The 24,711-nt window shown below is 40.9% G+C and overlaps 1 protein-coding gene across 1 annotated transcript in view; it reads left to right on the top strand.

The window, feature by feature from the left end:
- SERTM1 (serine rich and transmembrane domain containing 1) overlaps positions 1-19,728 on the top strand; it is a 28,250-nt gene extending 8,522 nt beyond the window's left edge. Inside the window, exon 2 of the mRNA XM_062195366.1 lies at positions 16,104-19,728. Coding sequence (XP_062051350.1) covers positions 16,292-16,615 — 324 coding nt within the window. The 5' untranslated portion in view covers positions 16,104-16,291 and the 3' untranslated portion in view covers positions 16,616-19,728. The remainder of the gene's footprint in view (positions 1-16,103) is intronic.
- Positions 19,729-24,711: the final 4,983 nt, after the last annotated feature.

Below are 24,711 nucleotides of genomic sequence, written 5' to 3'. Positions count from 1 at the left end.
CAGGAGCCAAGGGACTTGGACCACCTTCCATGGCTTCACCAGGCACATTATCAGGGAGCTGGATTGAAAGTGGAGCAAGTGGGGCTGGCTCTGTGGCTCACTTGGTTAATCCTCCGCCTGTGGCGTCAGCATCCCATATGGGCACCGGGTTCTAGTCCCAGTTGCTCGTCTTCCAGTCCAGCTTTCTGCTGTGGCCCAGGAGGACAGTGGAGGATGGCCCAAGTGCTTGGGCCCTGCACCCGCATGGGAGACCAGGAGGAAGCACCTGGCTCCTGGCTTCGGATCGGAGCAGCTCCAGCCGTAGCGGCCGTTTGGGGGGTGAACCAACAGAAGGAAGACCTTTCTCTCTGTCCCTCTCTCTCTCACTGTCTATAACTCTGTCAAATAAAAAAATAAATAAATAAAAGAAAGTAGAGCAGTTGGAACTCAAACCAGCACCCATATGAGATGCCAGCACTGTAGGCAGTGGCTTAAGCTGCTGTGCCACAGTGCCAGCTCCAAAGCTTCAAGTTTCTTCATTCGTTTATTCTTTCATTAATGGCACCATGCAGCAAATCCTTAATAATCATCTTTTTTTTTTATGATTTTCTAAATTTATTTGAATTTCTATTTTTATTTATTTTTAAATGTTTTATTAATATAAAGAAAACAGATTTCATGTATTTCATAGGTACAATTCTAAGAAGATAACCATATTTCTCTCCCTCCTTCTCTCCCTCCCTCAATCCCCTTTGTTATCTTTATTATATACTCTGTGATGGTCTCTATATGTAAAGGCAAGTGAAATGTTGGTTCTTTACCATAGGAGTTTACAGCTTATCAAAGCAGGCATAAGGGTAAATAAACACAAGTATAATCAAAAAAATGAGAAATACTAATGTAAAAAGTTAAAAAAATGCCTTGAGATTGCAGATGAGCCAACCAGAAGTGTGCATAGAGAGGGTTGGTGGGGACGTGTGTTATGAATGAATAACCAGATAGCGTTGAGGAAGGATGGCTGCAGTGGGCTCTTTAAGTGAATAAAATTGGACTGGGGTTACATTAGGGAGATGACAAATACAAATGTAGTGGATAATATAATACAAAATTTAATACAAATTTTATAAAAATGTTTTATTTATTGACTTACTCGAGAGACAGAGGAAGACACAAAGAGCTGTTCTCTGGTTCACTCCCCAGTTGGCCCAGTGACCACTAGTGGGGGCCATAGCTTGAAGCCCAGAACTCAATCAAGTTCTCCTAGGTGGGTTATAGGAACCTGAGCCACCATCACCTGCTGCTTTGGAGAATGCATTCACAGGAATTTGGAATCAGGAGCCAGAGCTGGGTACCAAACTCACAGGCCTCTTAACCACTAGGCTAAATTCCCACCCCAGATTACATGTTTACATTTTCAAAGGTTGGGAAATTGACAACAGTTTGATAACAGTCATAGGTACAATGGGAAAATGAAACAGGAAAAGTAGCCTGTGGCCAGACAAGATGGGGCATATAATGTAGGACAGATAGGGGCTGGTGCTGTGGCGCAGCAGGTTAAAGCCCTGACCTGAAGCACCGGCATCCCGTATAGGTGCCAGTTCTAGTCCAAGCTGCTCCTCTTCTGATCCAGCTATCTGCTATGGCCTGGGATAGCAGCTGAAGATGTCCCAAGTCCTTGGGTCCCTGCACCTAAGTGGGAGACCCGGAAGAAGCTCCTAACTCCTGGATCCTGGCTCCTGGCTTTGGATCAGCGCAGCTCTTGCCATTGCGGCCATCTGGGGAGTGAACAAGAGGATGAAAGACCTCTCTCTTTATCACTACCTCTCTCTGTAACTCTGTCATTCAAATAAATAAAATAAATCTTTAAAAAATGTAGGACAGATAATAATTGAGAGGGTCTTTATATTTCTTACTCAGGGTAGTAATTATAAAAATTAAGGGTCAGCACAGGACCCAGCCATCCCACTCCTTGGAATTTACCCAAATGGAATTAAAGGGGAGAAAAAAAGAGCCATTTGCACCTCGATATTTGTTGCAGCTCAATTCACAATAGCTAAGACATGGAATCAACCTAAATGTCCATCAACGGATGACTGGATAAAGAAACTATAGGATATGTACTCTATGGAACACTATACAGCAGTAAAAAACAATGAAATCCGGGCATTTACAACAAAATGGAGGAAGCTGGAAAACATCATGCTGAGTGAAATAAGCCAGTCCAAAAGGGACAAATATAATATGTTCTCCCTGATCGATGGCAACTAAATGAGCATCTAAAATGATACCCATTGAAGTGAAATGGACACTATGAGAGACAATGACATGATCAGCCTTTGTCTTGACTGTTGAGGAACAACTTACTATTTTATTTCTTTTAGTATTTTTGTTGTTGTTGTTGTTGTTGTTGCTAAGTGAAATGGACACTATGAGAGACAATGACAGGATCAGCCCTTGTCTAGACTGTTGAGGAACAACTAACTATTTTATTCCTTTTAGTATTTTTGTTGTTGTGGTTGTTGTTGTTGCTCTGTTTGTTCTACATAAGACCACTGGTTGAACTCTGTAATCAATGCACAATCATTCTTAGGCGTTTAAAATTAACAGAAAAGTGCTCTATGTTAAACATAGGAGTGGGAATAAGAGAGGGAGGAGATATATAGGTTGGCACATGTTCACTCGGACTTACCTCCAATGGTGGAACTAGAAATGTGCCAGGGGATTTCAAATCAATTTTACCAAGAAGGCAGGTACCAATGCCAGCACACTTGGTAAAGTGATAAGTATAAATACACAACCGATCAAAAAGATAGGGTATGTGTCGAAGAGATTTCACAAATAAGACCAGTGTAAGCAAATAATGAAGGATAGAATTAAAAGGGAGAGAATGATCCTGTGGGGGAAACAGGACACACAGCAGACTCATAGAATGGCAAACGCCCAAAACAGCACTCCTGCCTCAGAATCAACCCTTGGGACATTCGGATCTGGCTAAAAGGTCCATGACAGTCTCACAGGCATGGAAAGCCTTGACACGATGGCAAAAAACAATCTAAATGAAAGACCCTGGTGAACAAGACCCCAGCAGAAGGAACAAGCCATCAAGGAGAGAGGCGCCTTTCTCTGAAGGGAGGAAGGAACCTCCACTGTGACACGGCCTTGACTAAACAAGTTCAGAGTCGGTGAACTCAAGGGACTTCCATAGCCTAGACAGCTCATAGCAAGAGTCTCGGGTGATTGCTGACGTCATAAATAAGAGTGCCAATTGTTAAATCAACAACGGGAGTCACTGGGTACATACTCCCCATGTAGGATCTCTGTCCTTAATGTGTTTTACTATGAAACTTAAAAACACTACTAGTCGAACAATACCCTATACCTTGTGCAGTTGTGTGAATGTAGCCTGTTGAAATCCTTGCTTAGTATATACTAAGTTGATCTTCAGTATATGAAGGTAATTGAAAATGAAACTTGATAAAGGGTGGGATGGGAGAGGGAGAGGGGAGGGCCACGGGAGGGAGGGAGGTTGGTGGGGGAAGCCACAACAATACAAAAGTTGCACTTTGTAAATTCACATTTATGAAATAAAAAATTTAAAAAAAATTAAGGGTCAGCATTGTGGCAGCTGCTCCACTTCCAATCCAGCTCCCAGATAGTGGTCTCAGAAAATCAGCAGGTGACCCAAGTGCTTGGACCCTTGCACCACGTGGGAGACTCAGGTGAAACTACTGGCTCCTGGCTTTAACCTGGCTCAGCACTGGCTGTTGTGTGGCCATCAGGGAATAAACCAGCAAGTGGAAGATACCCTCTCTTTCTCTCTCTCTCTTTCTCTCTCTCTCTCTCTCTCTCTCTGTGTAACTCTGCATTTCAAATAAGTAAATAAATCTTTAAAAAAGGTGCAGCATACTAATACAGAGAATTATCATATCTGACTCCTTCCAGTACATAGTTAACATTTATTGAATGAATGATTGAATGCATCAAAATATGTAGCTTTTCCTTACCAAAGATAATATCATTGATTCTTCTTTGTACAATTAGTTGTTCTTTCTAGTGGGAGTCATGAGTCAGTTTTAGTATTTTCATTGTCTCTCACCTATTTCTACTTGAAATCATTTGTGAATGTTTAAGTGACATCTGGTCAAAATTATCCTTTTTTGGTCTCAGCTTATTAGGGAATATGTCTTTGTCTCTAGAAGTAGCCAACTCTCATTCACTCAAGCCTAGTGCTTATATGAAATTAAAACCAACCAAAGCATCCTTTCTTTCTCATCAGTACTATAAAGGATATATATATATATATATATATATATATATATATATATATATATCATGCAACCCTCAGTTATTCAGAAGTTGATTTCTTTATAGTTAAAATCTTAGAGACCTATCATAAACTGTATTGTCACAGTGCAGAGACATGTTGAAATCACATGCAGAAATTCCATGTTGGTCAGTAGCAGGTACATAATGCTAAAATAGCAATAAGCTAGAAATCTCTGGCTTAAAATCACGCAAATTGGGGCCAGCATTGTGGCACAGCAGGTTGAGTTGCCTCCCGCAATGCTGGTATCCCCTTTGAGTGCCAATTTGAGTCCCTGATGCTCCACTTCCAATGCAGCTCCCTGTTAATGCACCTGGGAAAGTAGCAGAAAATGGCCCAAGTGCTCGGACCCATGACACCTATGTGGGAGACCCAGAAGAATTTCCTGGCTTCTTGCTTCTACCTGGCCCAGCCCTGTCCTGTCCATTGCAGTCATTTGGGAAGTGAACCAGCAGGTGGAAAATCTTTCTCTCTCTCTCTCTCTCTCTCTCTCTCTCTCCATATCCCTGCCTTTCAAATAAATAAATCTTTTTAAAATTAGAATGGTGAGTGACAAATGAATGTGTTTTCGACCAAAACTATTCCTACAATTGAATAAAACACACTGAACACAGAACCTTAAAAGGTAATGGGAAGACCTCAAGATTGATAAAAGGCAAAGGCAAAGTCATTTAAGTCACATATAGGAGGCCACTCATTATTTTTTTTTGGCTACAAACCCTTTTATATTTATTTTTAAAGACTATTTTCTATACATCACCAGTGTGGTGGCCTCTTTTCTACAAATAATTTGCAATTATTTTTCAATCTTACCTTCTTACATTTTTAGGTTGAAATACACTCTGGGAAAACGTGAACCTACATTTGTTTATTGCTTCCATATTGCTTTGACAGGTCTGGTCTTGGGTCGTTATCTGAAATGACAATAGGCTACTGAGGCTGGGACTTCCTCCCACACTTGATAGCCTGCCATGTCATCTTGTTCCATGTTAGGAGGAACATGGAGATATTTTCTTTTGTTAAGCAGACTTTTGAGTTCACTGTGCTGCCTATGAGAGAAAGAGGGCGCGTTCAGGCAGGCTCTGCTGCTGTGTTCACACAAAGGATTAGCAGAACCTCAAGAAATCTCATATGGGAACATGCTTTCCTAATCAAGGACACAACGTCCTCTTTCTTTTTCCTGCTTTCCCTGATGTACCAGAAAATGTAGGTAGATGAGTAATTTTACAGCCTTAAGACAGCACTTTCTCCTGTAGGGATAGTGTTTCATGTAACTTCTGCCTGAAATTTGACTCATCTGGTACTCATCATTTCAGGATATCTACCCATACCCTCAGTCATCTGATTGGCAATGCCTGAGAAGAAGCAAGTCTAAAATCATTTCCTCCCCCCTCCCATTTTTATTTTCAATTGCATTTTGCAATGACTGTATTCAATTTCTAAATAATTTACTGACCCCTGTTTTAAGATTCTGATCCTTGAACTGGAAGTCAGTTTCGGGGGCTGAGTTTAACTTCTTGCCTCACTAGGGAACTCACCTGAACCAGTGTGATCCAAGAAGTGGCAACCGGTTTGAAGAGTCGTTGGGAGTGTGAGTTCTTTGATCTACAGGACTCGCATTTTGCACTATGTCAGGCTCCACTGGCCAAGTGAAGTCTTCCACTTCTTACAGCTTTTCCATTGTGGTTGTGTCCCATAGTCCCTAATTTGAAACTGGACCTTATTGGTGATGTGAATTCTCACAGTCCAATTACTCATTTGCCATCATTAGAAAACTACTCTCTCACTCAAGATGTGGCCAAAGTCCCTGCCTTTGTCTGCATGTTTAAACAGCAGGAGAGATGTCCTTGGCTAGCTCTATAGCTCAATAATGATGTAAGACAAATGTAACTGGATTCCTTGCTCCAGGAAGCCCAGGAAGGTTTCAGTCCAGTGGAGACTGACGAAAGTGAAGTCATGAATAGTTGCCTGGTCTTCAGGCAACAACTCCTGTCACCCTGTATCCAGCTTCCTGACATATTAAACTTTCCCTGAGACATTCCCTGGTGCTTCATCAGAAGTACATGTGGGTTAGTGACCATTACCTGCTGGAGGTAGCAAACATGAATATTTGAATATTAACCATGCCTATTGAAGAATCAGGTTTAAATCATTGTACTTTGGAAGTTTCTAACATTTTGGCTGATTTACTGCATATTATTCCAAATATATATTCTTGATATCCTTGAAAATAAATCATTTTTTCTCAATATGTATTTTAAAATATTCTGAAGTTACTGAAAAGCTGCAAGAATAGTAACATTGAACACCTGTAAATACTTCAACTGTATTAACAAGTTGTTAACATTTTGACATCTTTCTTTCCATATGTTTATTATGTGTGTACGTTTTTGTTGCTTTGGCCAAACCACTTGAGGGTTAATTGCCAGTATTATGACTTATTATGGCTCTATTTTGCAGCATGTACTTCCCAGGATCAAGGACATTCCCTTATATCACACTTAGGAAATCTAATTATTGATCTAATACCTTTATCTAATGTACATTCTAGACTCAGATTTCCCCAGTGGTCCTAACAATGTCCTTTATAACAAGGGTTTTTCCCCCCCTCAAATTGATTCAAGAGCCAGCAAAGCTCTTGCACTGCATTAAGGGGTAAGTCATGAAATCTGCATCTTACCTCTTGTTTTCTGAATAGTCAGCAGACTACTAAATAATCTCAAATGGCCAAAACTGGATGGATCCAAAACAGCCTGCAGAAGCTGCCAATTAGTAAGCATTATTCTTTTTAAATACCCATTTTACTGTGGAGAGCATCATAATGCTTTGACTGTCAGCCATAGAAGACTGGAAGAATGAGAACATTTATTTGGCAAAATCCACATGTATATACTGTCCTAAACATTAGGCTAATATCCAGGCAAGATGAACAATTTATGGACTGTATAATCAACTAGGATGCTATTTGTAGTTATATTACAAGAAAAGATGGCTCATTAATTCAAGTGAATGCTATGCCTTGATTTAAAATATCATTAATTGAAAGACTGTGAGCTTGGGTCTCTGGTGGGAGAATGCAAGACACGTAAGACTCATGCATATTTGTAATGTTCTAATCCTTTTTATAAGAATAGTCTATAAAGCACCATGGTTGAAGCAAATACATGAGTATAGATGTCAATAGAGATAGATGTATATGGTGGCCTGCTTGATTGCTTGGCTAAAACTGAAGTTCTTTTTAGACAACATATGGCATTATTTTTCCTTTCAAATTGTGCCTACAATTACTCTTTGGTTTATTCTTACATGCAAAAATAAAGAATTGGGTACATTAGATAATTTAAATTTATTTTTCTCTTTGCTTCAATTATCAAGAGATTTTAAGAAGAAATAAAGTTTTGTTCTAAATTTCAGAGTGAATTAAATATTTATTGTATATCCACTGTTGTAAATTGAAAACACACACACACACAAATTGGCAGTTACAGGAGTGTACACAAAAAGAAAGGTCTTTGTTGAACACATTAGCCTGGATGTTTATTGAAGATGGAAGGAGGTAGAATCTGGAATGGAGATAAAAAAGGATCAAGGGGCCAGCACTGTGGCTCACTTGGTTAATCTCCACCTGTGGCATCGGCATTCCATATGGGTGCTGGTTCTAGTCCCAGTTGCTCCTCTTCCAGTCCGGCTTTCTGCTGTGGCCCAGGAGGACAGTGGAGGATGGCCCAAGTGCTTGGGCCCTGCACCCACATGGGAGACCAGGAGGAAGCACCTGGCTCCTGGCTTCGGATCAGCGCAGTGCACCGGCGCAGCAGCCATTTGGGGGGTGAACCAACAGAAGGAAGACCTTTCTCTCTGTCTCTCTGTCTCTCTCACTGTCTATAACTCTACCTGTCAAATTAAAAAAAAAGGATCAAGATGCCAGTAAGCCATGAACTGAAGAATGGCTGTATTTAAAGAGGGAGGTAGTAGTACAAAGAAAAGAGAAAAGAAAGAGTGGTATTGGCAAAGAGTGAGTGGTAAGTGGTACAATCTCACATTTTCTTCTCATACCAAGTGGCTTAATGGCCCTTCACTGCCCACTTCTGAGTAATCTGCTTAAATTTAGGGTGGGCTTCATGCATGGTTGTCAAAACCATATCTCCAAGCTCTTCCCTGCTCTCTTAGAGCAGTCTTAAAGGCAGTCAAAGGCTCCTGAGGACTGAAGATACCTTCTGGTTTACAAGGGTTTAAAAACCCTATCTCTGGTTGACTCACTCATAAGAATTTATGACAATCACAAAAATAAGTTGCAACAACAAAATCCTGCCAAATATCACACTATGTAAAGAGACAGTTACGAGAATTTCCTGATTTGAAAAAATATATATTGGATACAAATGATTTTAACTATAGAGACAAAATGAGTCACATTAGAAAAAAGTACAAACACCATCCCTTCATCCTACCACAGTATGGTTTAATAAGAATGTTTTAAAATTTGTCTAGTCTTGCTAAAAATAAGCAAACCATTTTGTAAACTAATGCTGTGATTTAATCAATTCTAGCCTCTCTGAGAATCTTTAGAAATGTTTCTATTAATACATTTCTAAAATGTTTGAAATTATCAGAGTTGGGGGAGGGAGAGAATGAAACCCAACAACCCTCATTAAAAATGCTGTAACATCTTAAAAAGCCAGTCTTGCTTTTTACCTTCTTTCTGCTGATTCACTATGACCTTGCCTATGATCTTCAAATCATTATTTCTCTTGCTGTTTGCTTTTTCTTTCAATCAAGTATTTAGCCAATGACCTTTTCTCCTGCTCCTTAGAAGTGGCTTTCATCATTCTGCTACTTCTTAACCAATTGGCTCACTCTTTCTTCAACCTTCAAGTTGCTAATTTTTGGTTTAGATGAATTACTTTGGCCGAGATGAGTCCAATGTCCCCTGAGTGCAGGGAGGTGCAGGGAGTCCTCTCCTTGTCTTTTCTAAACACCATAAAAGAATCATGAAAATGTTGTGCTCGGATCTGGCTTTGCGTTTGAACTTCGTTTTTTTTTTTTTTTTTAATCTAGAAAACTATCCATTTAAATCATATACCTTATTCTAAAATAGTATCTGTTTAAAAATGATTTTTCTTGCTAAGGCAGTCATTTTAGAGATAAATCTTCCTGTGAAATATAAATATAATAAAATGTACTAAGAATTATAGTTCAATTTTCCCAGGAAAATAGTACTATCTAAATGCAAGGGACTCATACCTCATGCTGTTGAGACTATACAGGACAGAAGTAAAACAGTTATGATAATACTGCTTTATGAAGTACTGTCTTGTGTTTTCTTTAACTTCCCTTGAGCTTTTCTGTATTTCAGGAAAGGTATTCTCAACATTCTTAGAATTATAACTTATGTGGATAACTTATTTTTAAGAATAAAGTCAAAATAAGTTGTCTAATATAAAATCATTCTGAATATAATTTAATTTTTTTCTTCCTGAGGAAATATTTTGCAGACCCTGAGAGTAATCAGGTAGACAAAAGTCATTAGTTTGGAGAGGGAGATGAAGATGATGGGATTGACTCCGAATGATTGTTAAAATACATCACTGATAATTCAGTTATTACTTTGTCTTTTCTCTACTTTTCACCAACATACTATGAAAAAGTTCCAAATTTCCTGATGATTCATTCTAACTCTTGTTAAGAAGACTGTAAATTTTCATTTTTTGTCTTACACTTATCCAGTCCAGATCCATGAATTCCAATGCCCCATTCAGAATCTCCCTGTAACCCAATATGTGATAATAGATAAATGCAGTTTATTGCCTTAATGTGGTTATGGCTTTTATTGGGCTGATAGAAGGAATCATAATGAGAGTTCACACAATAGTGCAGGTTCCCAAAGCATTATTCTGTTAAGGGCAGTTCTCCGTAGGCAAGTAAATGGATAGCTGTATCCACTTGGAATAAGGATAGCACATAGGATAATAAACTTTATTTTGATTATTGCAAGCCCAGAGGTAAGTGTTTGCCATTGACTGCAGTGTATATTTAGAGCAGAGGATTGGAAGTGTGTCTTTTCAGCACCAATGTTCTCTCATCTCACATAACCTAAAAGGCCATCAGGTAATGAGAGAGCATTAAGAGAAGATAATTGTGCAAAGGGTAAAAGAATGGCTATGAGGTCTTATATCAAACATGCTATTTCCTAAGAACTAAAAACATCTTTTCTCAGATGTGATAAGGCCCCTTTTGCATTCTGGAAATAGTGGTTTCTATGTGTTCCACAGAGAAAGGCACCCAATACATTATCATCATCTGGAACCATTAATTACACTATAATATCAACTTTTATGGATGTATCTGGGAAAAAGAATTTTTTTCTTTCATTATTAATTCTTTGTCAAACTCTTCCTAGTAGTTTGGGGAGGCCTACCTTTTTCATTTGCTTAAATTGCCATTCTCGTTGTTCTTTTCTATGTATTTTATATATTTATTTATTCTTAGAGATGGACAGAGAGCCTCTCTTTCTTTCCCACCCCCCACTACTGGTTCAAGCTCCAAATGTTCTCCAATGACTGGAGCTGGTCTGGACCAAAGATGGGAGCCAGGAATTCAATCCAGTTCTGCCCCATGGGTGCAGGGACCTACTCACCTGGATCATCATTGCTGTTTCTTCTGGTATGCATTAACAGGAAGCTGGAGTCAGGAGCCAAAGCTGGGTATCAAACCCAGGTACTCCAATGTGGGGTGCAGGCAACTTAACCACTAGGCCAAATGCCTGCCATGGGACCACCTTTCAGAGTATGACACAGCTCAACTTAATAATGATGAAATGTTATAGCCACATTCATGGTGACAACCAGGTCACTCCTTAAATATGTCTGCAGGGGAACAAAGCGGCTTGTCCCAGTTTTCCACAAAGAAAAAAAAAAAAAAACTTTAAACCTTTAAATAGTTGTTATTCACTTAGAGATGTACATGAATAAAGGCACAAAATCAAAATTGCCCTGCCACGTTTGGGACTGACTGGTAGGCTAAGTTTTATCAACCATCGTAGTCCAGAAATCATGGCCATGGTACAGGCTGTGCCCCCATGCAGTGTCTCCACCATAGGACTTGCAGTGCTTATATAAAGGGACTCAGAGATGAGGCCAGTCAGCTCTTCTGCCGTTAACCAGGGACAAGGCACACAATGGATTTTTGTGTGCTTTTGTTCTCCCAGAACATTACAGTCCTCATAATCACCCATGGGAAGCAAAGCTTCTGTTCTCTAGGAGGAGTCGCAGTGACATGGTGCTGAATGACTAGGAGCAGCCCCCCAGGTCTGCCGTGCCTGTGCTGTCTATCCATCCCCCACCCCACTGGGCTCCTGATGAGAGCCCCCCCACCCCCACTTCTGTAGTCACTGCTTTACAGAGACTTCAACCCAGCAGTTTTGTATTCCAAAAGACAAAAGGAAAGCTGGCTAACCATGAGCTAAAACACTGCCGCAGATCTCCATTTATAATATTGTAATCCAAAAGTCTCATTTTCCTTTCTCAAAAAAATTACTTTCTGAGGATGGCTCAGGAAAAAAAAAAAGCATCAAAATCCCCACATGACTTTAGGTGTCACCCGAAATGAGAAGCTGCTGGTGCTGCCTGCAGACAGGTCAAGGCTATGCATTTGAGATGAAGTTTCTTTCTTCTTTACTTTAATCCTTATCTGTTTGTGAGGCAGAGCCCATGAAGCGTCACCTGAAACACACTCATTTGATTTCCTTTCTGAGGTACCACCTGTCGCACTGCCTGGCCACATACAATTTGATTCGTTCCGAGCACTAGATGCTTGCTGTCAAATAAAACATGTACCCAAGAGAAAGAAAATATGCCAATATTTTAAACTTCAATAAGGAAATGAAAATCAATGTTGCCACATTAAGACCATCCCTAATAGTGCACAAACTCTATTGTTTAGAGTAGAGCAATGAAATGAAACTGGTGTATAGCTGTCATTTTAAATTAAGAAGAACTCTGAGTATGAAATTGAACCTGCAATATTTGGAAGTGGATATTTAAAGGAGAAGATACTTAATTGTAAAATGTCAATTGAGGACTTAAGGTTTCATTTTTTTGTTTGTGTTGTTTTTTCCTTCTGTTGTTCCAAGACCACTTGGGAGATCAGGTTCTTTACCCGAATCTTCTTAATTTCATTTCCTGAGAATTATTCCATAGACAGTAGAGGCTCAGGGTGGATTTTTGGTCTGAAAGAAGGAATCTTTGGGCAGGCATTTGGCGTAGCGGTTAAGACCCTGCTTAGGACACCCATATCCATATCAGAGTGCCTAGGTTCTAGTGTCGGCTCTACTCCCAATTCCAGCTTCCTGCTAACAAGTGCCTTGGAAAGCATCAGCTGGTAGGCCAGATAGCTGAGTGCCTGCCAGCCGCATGGAAAACCTTGAGTGAGATCCTTGCTCCTGGCTTCAGGCTGACTCAGCTCCAGTGATTGCAAGCATTTGGGGAATAAACCAATTTGTGAGTTTCAAATACATAAAAGGAATACTTTTTTAAATGGCAGTGTTTAGAAAGTAAAAAATATTCTTGGAATACTTACCCAATGAAGAGGTATCTTCGCTTTAACAGGTGGCCTCATAGCGTTCTGAGTTTTGCCACAAAACTGCTGATACCACAATCACATTGTCCGTGTCTGCAGCCCCACTCCTAGAAATGATACAGATGTGGGTAGCCAAGAAAGTGGCTTTAGAAAAATCAGCCAACTCCGGCTCATCAATGACTAGCACATGTCAGAACTGCAAGACCTGCAGACATTGTGAATGTTCCTCGGATGTTTCTAGACATTCAGAAGGAGCTGTCTGACCACTCACACTTTACTGGGGGTGGTCTTTTATTATTCTCTAATTGTATTTATGGAAATATTGTCACATCTTCATTCAGGCCCACCTGAAGAAGTAGCAAATTTGGATGTTACCATGCAAACAAGAAAACTGAATTGTCAAGGCTGACTGTGGGTTTGGTCAAAGCGAGTGGCAGATGAAAACTAATTATCCAAATCACACATTTTCTCTCTTCAAGAAGTGAAAAAGTACTGTTTTTCACAGTTGACAAAACCAAGAATTCAGTTCAGACGTGCGTTCCAGTCACTTTTCTGTCACCACCTAGCTGTGTGTCTTGAGTAAATCCCAATGTCCTTTAACCTCAGTCTTCTCAGCTACAAAATGGGAATAATCTGTGTTCTACCTGTCCTACAAAGTAATTATGAGGAGCTCTTGACAAGATGCACATCCTTTACCTTCTTGGCCCTTGCTAGAAAAGAAATGGTAGAAGCTCCAAAGCAATGCAAACATTGAGACCAGATGGTGTTAGGGGTGAGGCTGGACAGAAGCCTGAAGCCCTGGCTTGTCTTCTAATTAGATCTGTTACATTTGTCAAATCAGTGAGCTGCTTTGTTTCCCTCTTTCCTCAGCCATGCTTAGGAGGCTGTACCAGAACATTTTGAGTATTTTTCCAAGGCAGTCTATGAGATTCCACCCTAGTCTTCTTTCCCATGCATGCACTTGCTGCCTCTGAGACACTTGGCTATATTCTCTAAAGATGAACGGCTGGAACATTTACTGCTGTGAAAAGTCGAGGTGTTGCCAAGTCAGCGTAACAAACATACTTGCAGTCCCACTGTGACTCCTTTCTTTTTAAGGGTTGTTAGATGCTTATAACAGCCTAATGGCGTTAAAATCACCTCACAAAGCAAAGTAAGAAGTGGGAGCCAAGTCATTTTAGGCACCACTGAGACAGCGTCCCTGGCCCACTTAGAGGAGCTCACTGAGATGCTTCAGCCTGCCAGGCACCCGCCGGGACAGCCTTCCCCGAAGCCGTCCCTCCTTCCCTTGGATCCACAGAGCTGCTCAGTTCTGTCTGACAGCAGCAAATGTCAACCACTCAAAAAATCAGCTGCTTAATTAGATTTGGAGACCGGGAGGAAAAGGCAAATTCTCCAGGCAAAATGCAAGGCAGAATTTAGGAAGGGGACACTCAGGCCTAGTGAAGTTTTCCTATTATATATTTCCTGTGCTTCACCCAGATTGAGAAATTTACAACAAAGTGATGGACTGCCATACAGAGCTGGGAAGAACAGCTTATCTTGCAGAGAATTCTTCCAGAGAGGCCCTCTTCCCTCAGGCTGCATCCCTGAACACAGGGCACAGCAATCCTTCATGCCTGACTAGAGGAAATATTCCCTCTCCACAACCCTTGAAATACTGACACATACACCCCACTACTACCAAAGACACAGCCACACCTGCACACACACACCTCACAAATACACACATCACACATACACACTGAACTAATTTTGGCCCAACTCTTTACCATTACCAGTGTACTTCCCTGCCTGTTGTCCTAGTCTCTGCACAACACAGTGAGGAGATGGGGCAGGTGTGGTACCATTTTACAGAGGAGAAGAGTGAAGCTCAGAAAACGCAGATCATTTGCCCAACTTCCCAAAGATAAGGGGAAATGCAGGCCAAATGTAAACCTCTTGACAGCAAACCTAGCATTCTCTGTGAGAATCCAGGCTTCATTTTTATGAGTTAATCTGAAGTTTCTTAGGATACTGAAAGTATATACAACAAAGCACCTAGGCCCATTAAAAGATCAAAAGCAGATGGTCCTCAGCTCCTAACGGTTCCACTTAATGATTTTTCAACTTTCTGACGGTGGGAAAGCCATGAGCATTCAGTAGAAAGCATACTTTGAATATTGAATTTTGCACTTTTCTCAGCCTAGTGATATGTGGTCCATTTCTCTCACAATGCTGGAAAGCCCCCAGTCAGCCCATGATCAGGAGTCATCACATGCGACTGCAGTGTGCGCTGTGTTGCTAACCTAGGATGTGCAGTAGTTTAGGTGGATTCAATGCATTTGTTTCAATGATATTTCCTTGTCTTTTAACTTTTAAAATTTATCTTATTCATCTGAGAGGCAGGGAGGCAGAGACAGAGAGTTCCCATCTACTAGTTCACTAAAATGCTTGCAGTGTCCAGAGCTTGGTCAGGGCCAAAGGCGGGATCCAGAAACTCGATCCAGGTCTCCTACATGGTTGGCTGAAACTCAATGACTTGAGCCATCACTGCTGCCTTCCAGGATCTGCTTCGGCAGAAGGCTGAATTCAGGAGCCAGAGTCAGGCATTCTGATGTGGGACACATGCATCCTAAGTAGGAGCCTAACTTCGGGGCTAAACACTCACCTTACTCATGATACTTCCAACTTACAGTAGGTTTTTCTGGATATAAGTCATAGAAATGACCCCTGAATTCAGGGAAATAAAATTCTTTTAAACAAATTAGTATACCATGACCCTTCAACATACAGCATATTTACATGTGCAGTGATTCTCCAAAGTGTACTGGTCAGGAACTATCCCAGAGGGGCTGGAGAATGCGAGGAATTGATTTTCTGGTGGAAGGGGTTTAGAGCTAACTCTGTGGCTTCTAGTCTCAGAGCACCCACTTGTACCATCTGTTGAGATCACAGCAGATGGAGCACATCAGAAACATAGTTTCTTTTTTACATTCTCTTTAATTCCTTGGGAAAACCTGGCACCTAGGGTATTGTGAAGAGAAAATAAAAGCTCATTTTTCTATCACCATTGTAGTATGAAGACATAAACATCACTTGTTTCTCAGGTCATTATTTCATCCTTTTCTTCCCTTCCCTGGTGGGTTTTATATTTAAGCCTTACTTAAATTAAAACTAAAAATTAGGTTTAAATGTGAAATTTTCTGAAGAATGCACTAAGTTCCCTTCTGCTGTTGTTTTGCAGTCTCAGTGGACACCTGATCCCCTGCTGTCTTTGTTTGAAAACCAAGAAGCATTGTTGCTCTGAGTTACCAGCCCACAATTTCTAGGGACACTGTCACAAAAAGACAATGTCAAGTGCATCCTCTTTAACCCTTGTATGAAGCTGTGACTTTCAATATACTCCTTCGTTCTTTCACCCTCCCTCTCAAGATGCCTGAACACGACCCTTCCTCGGGGCTGGCGGGCAGTGTGGAGAATGGCACCTTCCTAGAGCTATTTCCTACATCGCTGTCCACCTCAGTGGACCCATCCTCGGGGCACCTGTCAAATGTCTACATCTACGTGTCAATATTCCTCAGCCTGTTAGCGTTTCTGCTTCTGCTTTTAATCATTGCTCTTCAAAGGCTCAAAAACATCATCTCCTCCAGTTCTTCCTACCCAGAGTACCCAAGCGAAGCTGGAAGTTCCTTCACCAACTTGGAAGTCTGCAGTATTTCTTCTCAAAGGTCCACTTTTTCAAATCTTTCATCCTGAAGAAAATGGAAGAATCCTAGAATGCAACAGCTTAGGTTTTCCTAATGGGAAGCATCACAAGACATGTTGCCTCCGGAAAGAAAAGACCTGTGTGATTTTGACCCATTTCCCTTCTCCTCCATCTCTACTGTTTTTTCTATTCACAATGCTTTGTATCTGAGTGGAGAAGCTGATGCTGACAGAAGTGGGGGCAAACCTTGAGGTTCAGAATTTCATACCAAGCCCTGGAAAAATCTGGAGCTGGCTTCTTCAGTGTGGTGGGCCAAGTCATTTCACTTTGCTGGCTGCTGGGGGACTAGCTGGAGGCAGCCTCCCAGTGGAGGCTAGATCTGGGCTTGTGCTTTAATTCCCTGATGAAACTGTGAGATCAACAGAAACTGACAAAATTATGTCTGAACTGTTTAGAAGATATTTTCCCTATTTAAATGAGACAGTGGAGTCACTGAATTAAGAAGAGAGGCAATTTACATTTAATGTGTAACATTTCTAAAACTGAGAGTAAAATATGCTAAATGTTTAGTTTTATTTTAACATATGAAGATCACATTTATAGATAGATAAAAGTCATTTGGAAAAGTTTTGAAGGAGTTTAACTTTCACTAGCAAGAAAAATATATATTCTGATGCTGTTTGTAATGTATTTGTGCCTCCTGGGCTTTTTTTTCTACTTTAGTTGAAGTCAAAATGCCCCTTAGTTGTGGAATTCTTTGTGGCAATTGCTGTTACTGTTACTAAGAGCAGCACCAGAAGAGAAACCAAGTTTTATTTTATATCTGTAATTTCTATCTGCAGGAATTAAGTATAGGGAAAAGAGTCATTTAGTCGTATTTTATGCAGTAATATATTTCCTACAGTTGTGTCTGTTCCTTTATCCCATTTCATGGTTCTCATCATTTTGTGCAGAATTATCAAGGTTCCAATACGCCAGATGTTTGTTCACCCTCGCCAAGTTGCAAAACCTAGAGATTAACTTGCTAATATATGTGTTGTTGTATATCCCATAAATGTTATACATCTCTGATAATTAGTTGCTGTATGTCAACACAATACTCTGCATTAGGATTCCAGGGTGTGAATTTTTTTAAGAATTGTAGACACGCAAGTTGTGTAGCTGCTGGGAGCTTTGGTGATTGTGGGAGCTGCCATGCTGTGGTCAGCCAAATTCATCTGAAGTTGTAAGGAGAAGCAAGTGGCTGTCCATGAAAGGAAGCACACATGTGAGCACAGACATGGAATTTCATGAAGCACACATGTGAGCACAGACATGGAATGCTGAGGAAGTCATGCTGCTTCTAAAAACAAGAGCAAGCCAACAAACAGCAGCTTCCCAAAATAAGACTTTCTATTTAATTTAGAAACAAATGGCCTCAGGCACTTAACCTACAGAGGCCACTGCATCCATATGGCAACCTGATCGTTCCTTGTGCAAAACATCTAAGACTGAAGCAGTGGAGCTTCAGCCCTGGCTTTGGGTGGGTTGTGCAGTCAGCACTCTCACTGGTGACTGTATGGGAGAAAGAACCCACTGTTTTCACAGGACCTATCTTTGTCACCCTGAAATGCTGAGAAAGTTGAGGACCAGTAAGGAGGCACAGAAAGCTGCTGCTGCTTTCCAATTCATAAGCCTCACTTAATCAGACCACATTTAACTCTTTTATATCAAAATTGTTCCTGCTATTTTCTTGCTCCCAACATGAAGCAATGTCGTTGGAGTGCAATTTACCATTTTAGTGAATGGTTCGACATACACCATCATCAGAATGAGAACATTTTCATTACCCCCAATTCCCTTCTTGTCACTATGTACTCAACTCCTCCTGCTACCATCAGCCTTGGACAACCATTTATCTCTTTTCAGTACCTGTAATTTTGCCTTTGTCAAAATATTTTTTAAATGCAGCCCTACCATGTGCAGGATCTGCTTCAGTCTGGCTTCTTTCACTCAGTGTAATGTCCTTAAAATTCACTGATGTCACTACACACATCAGTCCTTGTTACTAATTGGTCCCTAGAACAGTTGTACACTAACTGGTTCATCTATTAATCAACTGAAGGACACTGGTTGTTACCATTCTTTTGGTAACTATGAATAAAACTACCAGAACCATTCTTTGAAGTCCCCAAAGACCATAATGCCAGCAAAGAATTGCTGCCCCAAAATATAAAATCAGTAAAATGTTTGCCTCTGAAGGGTGACAATGGGTTGGGTGACATGTGACATTGTGTAGTATAGAAACTGGAGTAGGCCGGCGCTGTGGCTTAACAGGCTAATCCTCCACCTTGCAGCGCCGGCACACCGGGTTCTAGTCCCAGTTGGGGTGCCGGATTCTATCCCAGTTGCCCCTCTTCAGGGCCAGCTCTCTGCTCTGGCCCAGGAAGGCAGTGGAGGATGGCCCAAGTCCTTGGGCCCTGCACCCGCAAGGGAGACCAGGAGAAGTGCCTGGCTCCTGCCTTCGGATCAGCACGATGCGCCGGCCGCAGCGGCCATTGGAGGGTGAACCAACGGCAAAAAGGAAGACATTTCTCTCTGTCTCTCTCTCACTATCCACTCTGCCTGTCAAAAAAAAAAAAAGAAAGAAAGAAAGAAAAGAAAGAAAGAAAAGAAAAAAGAAACTGGAGTAGAGAAACTCTTTTCAATCATTATTAGTATTCTTCCAATTAAAAGTTGTGTGAGAATGACAAAGAATTACAAGAGGTAGCTCCGTTATCACGCTGGTCTTTGATTAATCTTGTCCTATTTTTGCAGTGGAAAGGGAAGAGGACACGGGTGAAGTGGTTTTTAAAATCAAAGGACAAACCACACAATAGGACAATATGAGTAGGATCCCTCCTAAGGGAAAACTGTGTAGCTTTTCCTTCTGAAAGAGCTATCCAGACTCTGACAGCAAAACTACTTTAATAAAATCAAATCCAGTTCAATCTGTATACTGCTCCCATCCCTCCCTGCCACAGAGAGTCTTACCCTCAGCATTAAGTAGCATAATTGCAAGCAACATTCAAAGACATAAAATGAGATTTGTCATTATAAGCTTGCTAAGGTAACGAATTGTATAACTTGAGATGAATTTGTAATGTTTAAGAGATTCAGAAAGGTTGGGTTTATAAATAAAGAATTGGAGCCCACTGAAAGCCTGGTTTTTCTGGTTTTTTTGTTTTGTTTTGTTTTGTTTTGTTTTGCTTTGCTTTGCTTTTTTTAGAAAGGTGATCAACAATTTTCTCTTACAGAAAGAAGACTTGTGCTAGGAGTTTAAAATATAGAGTGATACACCTAAATATTTGAGTATAGATGCATATATGTATATTGCCTCACTTCTGCATTCTCTGAAACAGGGTTAATAATATGGAGCCAAACGTCAGCCTCTCCTCACCCTCGCAAGGGCCACATCCTCAAGGGCAGTTTGTGTCCTTTACTCAATGAGGATAACCTGGGTGCTTGGAAAATACACAGGTTCTCGGGCCACACCCACGCTCTCAGGAGTGGAGCCAGAGAGCGGGTATTTTTAGCAAAGCCCCAGGTGACGCTGATGATAGTGGGATGCACTGCAGCAGAGGAAAGGTCACCTCCGTCGCTAGTGTGTATGTGGGAGGACAGGGGTCCTTACCTCTCAGCCACTGAGATCCCCAGGCTCCACAGCTCACAGCCTGCTCTGAGACCTACTCTCTTGCTTGGGTCTGGACTCCACACTACCCTCCTCCTCGCTAAACAGCTGCTGCTATGATAATGGGCCTAGTGGAAGAGGAACATGAGGATGGTTCTGCATTTCTTAGTTCCCCAAGACTCCACTTTCACTAGATCATGCATATATAAAGGACAAGGTTAGAGGACTGGGGTAATAGCTAGGATTTTAAAGATGAAACAAAACATTTAATGTCAGTACTAGGTAAGACTAGTCCCGCAATTTGAAGGAAACCAGCAGTGCAACTAGAATATCAGTCATTCTCAAGGACAGTGCCAGTTTCTAAACTTATGATCTGCTTACAGGCAGCCATCCCCTCCATGAGGGGCTCCCACTTCACACCAATGCTGGGCCCTACTGTCCCATGCTACATTAGAAAGTTGCCTTGGATGTATCCCCAGGGTCAACACACAGGACTCCTGCCTTCAGAGACCCTGAGTTATTGAGGAGGGAGTACCCCATGCTGTGTGTAGGGTGCTAATTGATGAGGGATGTTGGAGGGAAGGTAGGAGCAAAAGAGTCCAAGTGAAGCTCTGAGCTTCCAGAACCAGCTCTTTTCCCTGCTGTCCATCACTGAGCAGACAACTGTGCTTCTCTTGCTTGCCTGTTCTCCTCTAGGCAGCTCTTACAGGCAAACATGCACACACACACACAGAGAAACTCACATAAATGTGTAATCTACCCACAGCTTCTATATAGCATGCATTTTTCCTTGAATGTTTTGATGATACACAAATGCATGGATTTCAAAACGTTTTGCACCATGGAGTGGGCATTTAGCCTCATGGTCACTTTGGAGTGCTTGGGTTCAGCTCCTAGCTCTGGTTCCTGACTCTGGCTTCCTGCTAATGTGCACCCTAGGAGGCAGTAGTGATGGATCAAGTAGTTGAGTCCTTGTCACCCATATGGGAGACATGGATTGAATTCCTGGTCATAGCCTCAGTATAGTTGCAGGCATCATGGGGAGTAAACCAAAACATGGGAGCTCACCATCTCTCTGTGTCTCTGTTTCTCTCTTTCTCTCTCTTTCCATCTCCCTCTCTAATAATTTTAAACGTTTTGCACCAAATGAAGTTATCTTTTAATCCTGTTTTCCAAAAACGTTTTAAAGTACCCCATCTGAGAATGGGATACACAGCAGACTCATAGAATGTCAAATGCCCTAAACAGCACTCTGGCCTCAGACTCAGCCCTTAAGGCATTTGGATCTGGCTAAAAAGCCCATGAAAGAATCTCATGCATGGAAAGCCAAGATACTGTGGCAAAAAATGACTTAAATGAAAGATCTCTGTGAGTGAGATCCCAGTGGAAAGAACGGGCCATCAAAGAAGGAGGTACCTTTCTCTCAAGAGAGGAGAGAACTTCCACTTTGATTATGGCCTTGTCTAAATAAGATCAGAGTTGGTGAACTCAAGAGGCTTCCATAGCCTTGGCAGCTCATGACAAGAGTCTCAGGTGATTACTGACGTCATAAATAAGAGTGTCAATTGTTAATTCAACAATGGGAGTCACTGTGCACTACTCCCCATGTAGGATCTCTGTCCTTCCTGTGTTGCACTATGTGAATCAACTGTATAACTAGTACTCAAACAGTACTTTATACTTTGTGTTTCTGTGTGGGTGCAAACTGTTGAAATCTTTACTTAGTATATACTGTATATGTACAGCACTTAGTATATCTTCTGTATGTAAAGATAATTAAAAATGAATCTTAATGAAGAATGGGATGGGAGAGGGATTAGGAGATGGGATGGTTTTCAGGTAGGAGGGTGGTTATGGGGGAAAAAACTGGTATAACCCAAAAGTTGTACTTTTGAAATTTATATTTATTAAATAAAAGTTTTCTCAAAAAATAAAGTACCCCATCTCACACACACACAAATACAAACACCCCCTCCCAAGAACAATGATTCAAAATGTTCAAAGATGACACTTGAGTTTTTAAAGTCCCCTTACCTCAATATAGTTCTACTTTCAAAAATGAGCAGGGAACACTAGTTCCCCTTTGTTTTTCCTTCTACTTCAAAGCCATGGCTAAAATTCTACCCTTTTTTAGTGGCAAATTGCCACTTTCTTTTACCATGATAGAAGCCACCAACCCCTGCAGTCCCTTCTGTCTATCCAGAAAACTCATCAAACTATTATAAGAATGGCTTTTCTTTCTTTTCAGTTGGGTCCATTCTGAAGCAGGGCATTTTCCACCCTGAACACTGTTTAGGAGATATTATAATCAACAAGTATTTATTACATAAATGAATATATCCTTGGGCACTGGATAGAGCAAACAGATGTCGTTCCTGCCTTCATGAAGACTATAATCTCATGAAGAAGATGCCCAGAAAACAAATGAACAAACACCACATATAGTTGCAATTGCAATTAACACTATGAAGAGACGAAAATTGTGGAATGAGAGACAACAAAGGAAATTCACTTAAGTTATGGTGGTCCTGGAGGGCCTTTCTAATGAGACCACATGTAAGTATTTGAAGGGTGTTGGGAAGAGTATTCTCTGCATAGGCAATAACTTATTCAAAGGCCCTGTGCACGAAAAGGCTTGGATTGTATTAGCAGAAAAGTCTCAGTACTGGGTACTAAGCATGAGGTTGAAGAGGTGGGCAGGGACAGGTTATGTCGGACCTGAAAGTTATACTAGCGTTTGTATTTCATTCTGAGTGCAATGGGAATCCATTGTAGGATTTTAAACAGGGAAGTTACATAATTGAATTTATGCTCGAGAAAGATTACTCCAGTTGCTTTATGGAAAATAGACCAGAAATGGACTAAAAGTCTTATTCAGATTCAATCTGGGTGGGATACGGGAGTGGGTGGGGAGTTGTTCTCCTGGCTACAAATATCTGTTCATCTTCTAGCCATGGAAACGGTCTTCGCTGAGAATGACTGTTACCTCCTCCATAAGTTTCCACCACACACTCCCCTCCCTCCCCCATTGTCTCCCTCCCCCTCCACCTCCTCCCCCACTTTTTCCTCCTCCTGCTCCAAGCCTCCTCCTGTCCTCCCTGAACTTGTCCCCATCTGGCCCTTACTTAGACTCTTTCAATCATTTTCAGTCCATGGAACTCTTCCTCTAGTATCTTCATCACGATGTGTGACTAATATTCCAATGAAACTTTGATACTGCAGTAAAGTTGAAGCATTTAAAATGCTGCTCCTTTTAAAATTCTGTTCCTGAAAAAGCTATCATTCTTTATGTACTACATGGCCATTCCTCATGATTCTAGCCTCTTATAATTAACTAACTGACATTTTTGGATCTTTTCTCCTCCATTATCTGCTACCCTGGATTATTTAAGCACTGCATGCCACAGAACACAGGATTTCAGCCAGACCTCTGTTTGAATACCTACACCCGAAATGTTACCTCTGTGATCTTAGGCAGCGTCTCTGAGGCTCCAGATCTTAACATGAAAAAAATAATAATCTACTTATAATGTTGTGAGGATCCAGGAAGAAATAGCAAATAAACTGTAACAAACACCGCATTGCTGAATACCTGGTGAGTAGTGCACATAGGCAGACATCAAGCAAACAGCTCTTGGAGCTTTGGACTTCAGAACGTTCACATTTTTCTATTATGTCTGCTTACCACCTTACTTTCTCTGCTCTTATGCTTCTCATTCCTCCATTCTTCCTTTCTTTACTTGACTAATCTAATCTCTCTTTTGTTGAGTCCTTACTACTCTGCTATATTCCAGGCTACATATTAGCAGGAAGCTAGAATTAGAAGTGAGCTGGGACCAAACCCAGATGCTTGAGATGTGGGTATCCAAATCGAAGTCTTTTTTGTTTGTTTGTTTTCTTCCATGTTACTGTGGTATTAAATACATAGACAGCAGATTCAATATAGTTCACAGATGAAATTTTAAGAATATAAGGATATTCCCTCCTCCCTTTCCCCTTCCTTCCTTCCTTCCTTCCTTCCTTCCTTCCTTCCTTCCTTCCTTCCTTCTTTCCTTCCTTCCTTCCTCTTTCTCTCTCTTTCTCTCTTTCTTCTTTCTCCACTCTTAACTGCTGCTCCAAACACCCACCCCAGATTTCAAACTTTGTTGTGCCAGAATAAACTTATCTTTTATTTCCATTTTTCCACAAACATTTCAAAGCTCCCTCATACCATCATCACTCTGTGTCAGGAATACTTTTAAGCACTTTATGTATATACTCATAACAACTGATAAAATAAGTTCTATTATGACTCCCATTTTACAGATGAGGAAATAAGGAAGGTCATAAAGCTAGTGAGTAGTAGAATTAAGACTCCAGTGCAAAAAAAATCAGACTTTAAGTTCAATTTAACTACTAGGCTTAACTCTTTTCCTTCATTCATTCAAAAATTAATCATTTTTAATAGATATGTTTGTGGAAATGCTTATTTACAACATATGTCAAGTAATAAATACA

This window comes from Lepus europaeus, chromosome 6, assembly GCF_033115175.1.
Source record: "Lepus europaeus isolate LE1 chromosome 6, mLepTim1.pri, whole genome shotgun sequence".
NCBI classification, from domain to species: Eukaryota; Metazoa; Chordata; class Mammalia; order Lagomorpha; family Leporidae; genus Lepus; species Lepus europaeus.
Note: the sequence above shows the minus strand (reverse complement) of the source record. Positions and strands in the feature narration are given on the sequence as shown.